Source organism: Panthera pardus, unplaced genomic scaffold, assembly GCF_024362965.1.
Source record: "Panthera pardus isolate Hobbes unplaced genomic scaffold, ASM2436296v1 HiC_scaffold_12, whole genome shotgun sequence".
Lineage (NCBI taxonomy): Eukaryota > Metazoa > Chordata > Mammalia > Carnivora > Felidae > Panthera > Panthera pardus.
In genome coordinates, this window is record NW_026526677.1 from 14,108,905 (window position 1) to 14,117,211 (window position 8,307).

An 8,307-nucleotide genomic window follows, 5' to 3' on the forward strand; every position below is an offset into this window, starting at 1 on the left:
CTAAATAAGAAGAGTTGAGACCATAGCTTAAATTTAACTTTGCAAATTCTTTTCACTTGCCATCAGTGTCCCTCATTCTGGTATTAGCTTTCTTTCTATTGAGGTGGGCACCATAGAAACAGACTAAAATTTTTGAAAGTCTAAATGCTTTTTCAATATTTCCTTATGGGATAGAATCATAAGTAACCCTGAAAAAAATTAAGAAGCAATTTAATAAAGCTCCAGTTATTATAAATGAGTAGACTTAGATTCAGCAAAATGATTTATTTAAAGACACAACTCTAAACATGTTTCTGTTTGTTTTTACTAAATGCCAGACTGTCCTGTTCATTCTAATTCCTTTATTTTTTTTCATATCAGACTTCAAGATAAGGAATTAACAAATGGCCGAAGAAAATTTCACAGCTGTTACTGAATTTATTCTTTTGGGATTGACAGATAATGCTGACCTGAAAATCATGCTTTTTGTGTTGTTCTTGGTGATTTATGCAATTACCTTGGCAGGGAATCTGGGCATGATTTTCTTAATCCAAATCACTCTCAAGCTCCACACACCCATGTACTTTTTCCTAAGCTGCCTTTCATTTATAGATGCCTGCTATTCATCTGTTATTGCACCGAAAATGCTGATCAACTTCTTGGTTGTGAGGGAAACAATCTCATTCTCTGCCTGCATAGTGCAGCATTTGCTTTTTGGGGTGTTTATCACCACAGAAGGCTTCTTGCTGTCATTGCTGGCCTATGACCACTATGTGGCCATTGCCAACCCTTTGCTTTACAGTGTAGTCATGTCTAAAAGGAAGTGTGTAGGGCTGGTCACTGGGTCATTCGTAGGTGGAATGCTCAACTCATTGATACACACAATAAGCTTGGGAAGACTGTCCTTTTGTGGGTCCAATGTTGTCAGCCACTTCTTCTGTGATGTTCCCCCACTGCTAAAGCTGTCGTGTTCTGATACATCCAAGAATGAGTTGCTGCTCTTAACTTTTTCTGGAGTCATTGCCATGGCTACTTTTTTGATTGTGGTCATTTCCTACATTTTCATTTTTATCACTATCCTGAGGATCAGTTCAGCAGCAGGTAGACAGAAAGCCTTCTCCACCTGTGCCTCTCACCTGACTTCTGTGACCATATTCTATGGTACCTTAAGCTTTAGTTACATTCAGCCAAGTTCCCAGTATTCTGTGGAGCAGGAGAAGGTGGTTTCTGTGTTCTATACACTAGTGATTCCCATGTTAAACCCACTTATTTACAGTCTGAGAAACAAAGAGGTAAAGGATGCTGTGAAAAGGGCCATAGGGACGAAACATTTCCCCTGTTAATTTCAAGTCCCTGTGAATTGTACAACAGTCCACCGGTCCCTTCTTTACTTAACTAACGTTCGCATGAATTTAATTAACTGTAGTTTCTTAGTACAAACCATATATTCTACATACTCATTTTCACACGAGAAAACAAAAGTATTTCTACTTTTGTAGAAAGTGATTTAATTCATAATTGCATTTTAGAACAGATAACAAAGCTTAGCTCATGTGAGATATGTATCTGCATCAATTTTAATAAAATTAATTCAACAAAATTATTTCATCACTTCCTAGAATTGTGTATTTTCTGATGTTTGGAAAACGGAAAGAAAAAAATATACATATACTGTTGGAGATATAAAGAATTAGGGGTTCTTCTAAGATACTTAAAAATTATTTGCCCACAAATTTAACTGCATACATTTTTTCTTTTATTTGTAAAACTTGCATTAAATGTATTTATTTATTTTATTTTTTTTTTCATTTAGAGCGAGACAGCATGAGTAGGGGAGGAACAGAGAAAGAGGGGGGCAGAGGATCTGAAGTGGGTTCTCTGTTGACAGCAGTGAGCCCAATGCTAGGCTTGAACTCACAAACCATGACATCATAACCTGGGTGGAAGCCAAGAGGTTCAGCCGACTGAGCCACCCAGGTACCCCAAAACTTGCATTAAATTTTAAATATGGGAAAATCTCCCTGGTGACTAAAAAGACAGGTGTTATTTCAAGTGATATTTTCCAAACAGCAGCTACTTGTCTACTGTTCTTCTTAGATATGAGTGACCTCATTTTGAGAAAATGATAGTTACAATCGTCAACATGCAATAATGAGCTTTCCCTAAATAATTAATAAATTAATTTTAGTTTTTGCATTTATTCAGGTATATTCTGTCCTATGTATATATGCTTATTCAAATATCTGAAACTGTTATTGACCTAAATCCATATATATTATATGTTTTCTTTCTTTATACTCATGAAGGCTTGCTTCTATGCCTTAACTTTCTCTGGAGTGAATAAACCGGTTTCCTGAGTTCCCTGAGCTGCCCTAACAAATGTATTAACCGTGAGGAATGGGGTCATTGGAACCTCTGATTTGGACTCAGTTGGTCAGAGTCACAATAAACAACCTGGTCATGGAGTTGGCATCTGAAGTGGGGGACGGGAGGGGGGCGGGCAGTCTGTGGGACTGAACCCTTAACCCGGAGGATCTGACACTATCTCTGGGTAGAGGGAGTCAATATTGAGTTGAATTGCAGGACTCCTCTCTGCTGTTAGAAATTTCTTGCCACTAACATCAACAGAGTTAGGCTGGCCATTGCTGCTGTGTGGATTGCAGCATAAAGAGAACAGTAGGAGGGCTAAAAGGAAAAGAGAGGAAAACAGGCGGCCAAGACTTGTTTGTGCAATGCCAGGGGCTGTTAGTTCTCACCAACACTATGTGGTGTTCTGGCTGGAAATAACATAAAGATTTAACTGAGAAAAAAAATGTGGGAAAACCACACGCGCACACACACACACACACGTGCACATGTGCACACACACAGATACACACACTGGAATTTAGGTACAAAATCATTAGTGGTACCTCCATACAAATGTAATGAGAACTTTCCACTCCAAAGCTTGTTATTTGGTCCATGTTTCTTTCTTTTCTATGTCTTAATCTCTGAAGAGGGAAGCTGGCCGCCCAATGACTACTTTTGAGATTATAACAGGAGCCTCAAGATTTCTGCTTCAGGTGTTTCAGTTCTAGTCCCTAGTGTAGGATCATTTAAAGACTAATTTAGTAGGGGTGCCTGGGTGGCTCAGGTGGCTAAGCGTTTGACTTCAGCCTAGGTCATGATCTTGTTGTTCCCGAGTTCAAGCTCCTCGTCGGGCTCTGTACTGACACCTCCGAGCCTGGAGCCTGTTTCAGATTCTCTCTCTCTCTCTCTCTCTCTCTCTCTCTCTCTCTCTGTCTCCGCCCTTCCCCCACTCATGCTCTATCTCTCTCAAAAATAAATAAAACATTAAAAAATTTAAACGAGAGTAATTTAGTAAATTCAAAACCTTCTCTCTTTTTAAGTATCCTCTTTTTCTTCATTCAAGATTTAAAACAAAACGAAAATGCCAAGAAAATACTTCACATGCTGGAATCTCACAATTTCGAAAAATTCCATTGAATACATTTAAAAATCAGGTTCTGTAATTTGACACGCACTTACTGGCTTAGTTCGGTAAGTACTCAGTGATTTGATAGTTTTCCTTCATTTAATAATACCAACCTTTACCATTAATAAACAAAAATAAATCTGAGGGAAATATATTTGCATTCACATTAAATTAAGTACAATTTTGTGTATTTTTGAGTTCTTTAAACATTTCTTTTTAATGTTAATTTTTTTATTTAATTTTTTTTACATTTATTTATTTTTTGAGAGACATAGAGAGACAGAGTACAAGTTGGGGAGGGGCAGAGAGAGAAGGAGACACAGAATCTGAAGCAGGCTCCAGGCTCTGAGCTGTCAGCATAAAACCCAACGCAAGGCTTGAACTCACAAACCATGAGATCATGACCTGAGCCAAAGTTGGACGCTTAACCGACTGAGCCATCCAGGCACCCCAATGTTTATTTATTTTTTTTGAGAAAGAAAGTGCAAGTGATGGAGGGACAGGGAGAAAGAGGGACAGGGGATCCAAGGCATGTTCTGTGCTGACAGCAGAGAGCCGAATGCCATGTTCAAACTCATGAATTTTGAGATCATGATCTAAGCCAACGCTGGATGCTTAACCAACTAAGCCACCCAGGTTCTTCAATGTATTTTTGAGTTCTACTACTGTGAAGGTCAGTAGATGCAATCTGGGATTCTCAAAGCCCATGAGTCAGTTGAAAATATATTCCAATGATTTTATTTTTGCTAGTTCATAACTGACAAGCCAGGCATATTCAACTAGTTAACAAAAGTCTCTCTACATAAACAGGGAAAAACCCCAGACATTCCTGTTGTAAAAAATACAACTGTAAAATGATCATATTTATAAACAGATTTTGGAATGTATATGATATGGATATGAATTTAAAATATATACTACAATCATTCAGAGGGATAAGAAGCCAATGGTATAAAGTTATTTCCAACAATGTAATAATAATTATCATAGTTGTAATATTATTAATAATGCATAATGTCAATGCCTATACAGAACATGCATAACTCATTTTATTGCATTTCACTTTATTGCACTTTGCAAATACTACTTTTTTTTTTTTTACAGCTCAAAGGTTTGTGGCAACTCTGCATCGAGCAGTGTATTGGCACTATGTTTCCATCAGCCTCAGCTCATTTTGTGTCTGTGTTGCATTTTGGTAATCTCACAATATTTCAGACTTTTTCATTATCATTATATTTGAACGGCTGCAATCTCATAAAAAAAAGTTAATGGAAGTGAGGTGGGTCGAATAGAGAAATGTTGGCTAACTGCAGAAGGAAGAAGGACAAGGAACTGTATCCGGTCAGCATTTCCTTTTGGATTGCCTCATCCTACTACAACTCCTCCCGTCCTCAGTGTTGGATGAAGAGTTGCTTCTTCTGGATGAACAAAGAAAGTGGTTTCTTGAGATGGCATCTATTCCTGGTAAAGATGTTGGGAAGATTATTGAAAGGACAACAATGGATTTAGAATATTAGATAAATGTAGTTGATAAAGTCGGGTCAGGGTTTGAGAGGATCTACTCCAATTTTAAAGTAGTTCTACTGTGGGTAAAATGCTACCAAAAAGAATCGCATGCTACAGAGAAATTCATCTGAGAAAGAATCAATTGAGGCAGTGAATTTCATTGTCATCTTGCTTTAAAAAAATTGCCTCAGCCACCCCAGCCTTCAGCAACACCACCCCATCTGTCAGCAGGGACCAACATGGAGGCAACACTCTCCATTACCAAAAAGATTATGACTTTCTGGAAGCTCAGATGATGATGGTTAGTACATTTTTTGAAATTGAGATATGTACATTGTTTTTTAGACATAATGCTTTTGCATACTTAATAGACAATACTATAGTGTAAACACAACTTATATAGGCACTGGGGAATCAAAACATTTGTTTCTCTTGATTTAGTGTGATACAGCTTTATTGTGACACTGGCTTTAATGTGGCAGTAATCTGCACTATCTCCAAGGTATGCCCATACAATATATTGAGTGTTGTCCCGATTCATGTAAACATCCAAAGGCTGCTGACCACAGTGATTAGACAAATAAAAGGAACAAGGTACAACTCAGGAATATCTATCAACCCCATGAAAAGAACCTTCACGGATCAACCTATACAGTTTGTCATTGAAAGAGCTGCTGAAAACCAGAGACGTCAACAGAGACCAAGTGGGGAATCTGGGCTTCTTTTTTCCCTCTGGCAGTCATGAGGCAGTTCCTCCTTCCTCTGCTAAGCACTGTCAGAGAAAGGTTATTAAACAGACAAGATAAAAGATGATTCGTTGACTTATAATATAAAACTGTTCAAGTTTCAGATCTGTGAAAGACATCAGACCCAAGGGTACACATATTGTATAAGTACACTTACAGGAAATGCCCCAATGGATGAAATCATGGAGGCAGGAAAGAGATTGTTGGTTGCTTGAGGCTGGGGTTTGGAGGTGTTGATGAAGAATGAGGAGTAACCACTAAGTACTAATAGGCACGAGGTCTCTTTCTGGGGTAATGAAAATGTCCTAAAATTGATTGTGGTGTTGGTTGTACAACTCTGTGAATATCCTATAATCATTGAATTGTACACTTAGAATGGGTGAATTGTATGGCTTGTAAATTATATCTCAATGAGACTGCTATAAAAATAAAAATAGCGACAAGGGGAAGAAAGTCCATTTACGTGACTATTACTAGATCTGAAATCAGGAGGTTAATCTATGTATAATCCACCTTGCAAGAGACAGAAATCACATTTATCTAACAGGTATTAAATTCTTTATGGTAGACAAAACATGTGAAAGTTTAATGATTTTGTAAAAAATTAAAACTTGAAAGAAATCTTTATAATGTTCTATTTCTAAATCAATTTTTTGAAAATAAGTCTCTAATTTCTATGGAATCAAGGTGCACTGTGATGACCAAGGAAAAATTTTATGAAGAGGTAAGTTTTAAAAACGCCAACATTTTCAGGGGTGCTTGGGTGGCTCTGTTGGTTAAACATCTGAATCTTGATTTTGGATCAGGTCATGATCTCATGGTTCATGGTTTTGTGTCTCACGTTGTGCTCTGCACTGACAGTGTGGAGCTTGCTGGGGATTATCTCTCTCCCTCTCTCTCTGTCTCTCCCCTGCTCATGGTCTCTCTCTCTCTCTATCTCAAAATAAATAAATAAACTTTAAATAATAATAATAATAAGCTCTCAAAATAAATAAAAAAACTTTAATAATAATTAATAACAACAATAATAATAATGCCAAAATTTTCTATGACAGAATAAAATCTGAATTTTTACTTTGTCTACTCTATGGTTGACTGATTTCTATTATTTTGAGCTGTGCATCATATAAATAGGCAGATACCTCTGACCATATATTTTGCTATCATTTCATTTCGTGTGCTATTTGATGAAAGTTTGTTGAGATTTAAAGAATATCATCCAAAGTATTTTAATCCTTATCATGAAGGAAACAATCAAGGTAAGACTGAGTGTAAATATAATATGAATTTCTGCTGAAATATGACACAGTAAGGAATAGGAAGGCACACCCTTCGTGCCTTCCAGGGAGTCACTCACACATACTAGAAATTAGAATAGAGTTTCTCCTGTAATATGACTTCTGAGATTTCTCTACCTCAAAGCATTCCTGTTCAGCTCTCCAAGTGGTTCCTCTTTCTCCAGGGAATTCTGAGATACGCGTGGCACCAGTTGTCAATTCCCACATCCTTCTTCTTTCCCAGTGGTGCCTTTCTCTAATTAAGAAATCATATGCAGATACAATTTGACATCTGGGAATATTATGATTATTGTAGGTCATTAGATATTTAATGAATCATAGATCGTTCCTTATTCCAAACATAACATCATTTAACTTTCATACGCAAGATTCTCAGTTATCTCTCTCTCTCTCCCTCTCTCTCTTCCTCATATTTTCAGGAGCTCTTTTGATGACAAACTGTGTAGGTTGACTGATAAAGTTTTTTTTTTTTTTTCATGAGGTGGATAAAGTTTTAGCTTGTTCTTTTTATCTGCGTCACCACTGTGCTGAAAGGCCTTTGGGCGTTAACATGAATCAGGGCAATATTCAATGTATTCTACTTCATTGGGGAGGTGTTTTTCACATCTTAGTCTATATGAATGGCACACCCTAAAATAACATGGTGCCCAACCTTCACAACTGCAGGTAATGCTCTACCTTTCTCCATTATATCATTTAGGAATGATTTTCCCATGCATTTAATGGGTCACTCAACAGATCATGGCTCAAGAAAGAGGGCCATGTTTTTCATTAAAAAAAAAGTGATGGACTGTTGAACTTCATGGCTTTTCACTAGCTCTGTTGCACAACATCAGAGTCAATATATTCTCTTGTCCTTATGTTAATTTTCCAAATGGGTGAAGCTTGGATAAAATTTCAGCAAAGCCTAAGGAGTAGAAGATGATTGAGAATAAATACTACCCTTACAGGCCTCTCCCACCCCCCCCAACTTTTTTTTTGGAAAGAGTATCTATCTCTTATAGTGTCCCTGGCAGAATTCCTACTACAAATCACTAACAATGACATTTGGCTTTTTTTCTGTAATTCTGCTTCTCCTTACCTTTTATTTCTCAAAAGGAGTCAAACTTTGAACATAAATATAAAAATATAAACCTCCTTGTTTATTTCTTTTCAGGATGTTTCTGATAACTTAATGCTAATTCTTGCCCTCCTCCAATTTATTAGAGATTTGCTCAGGCTTTGTCCTGCATTCACTTTGTTATGGCTGTCTGAGCAAAATCACCCTTACGAGATGCCTGATTAGGAGCGACTGGGTGGC

General features: G+C 37.2%; 1 protein-coding gene across 1 annotated transcript; it reads left to right on the plus strand.

Annotated features, from left to right (window-relative positions):
* Nucleotides 1-377: 377 nt before the first annotated feature.
* On the plus strand, nt 378-1,322 carry LOC109245226 (olfactory receptor 1052). The gene has a single exon (XM_019412541.2). It carries the CDS (start codon nt 384-386, stop codon nt 1,320-1,322), a length of 939 nt encoding a protein of 312 aa, XP_019268086.2. The 5' UTR covers nt 378-383.
* The last annotated feature ends 6,985 nt before the right edge of the window (nt 1,323-8,307 follow it).

Coding starts and splice junctions, on each gene's coding strand:
- LOC109245226 (XM_019412541.2), top strand. CDS start 384: ATGGCCGAAGAAAATTTCACAGCTGTTACTGAATTTATTCTTTTGGGA.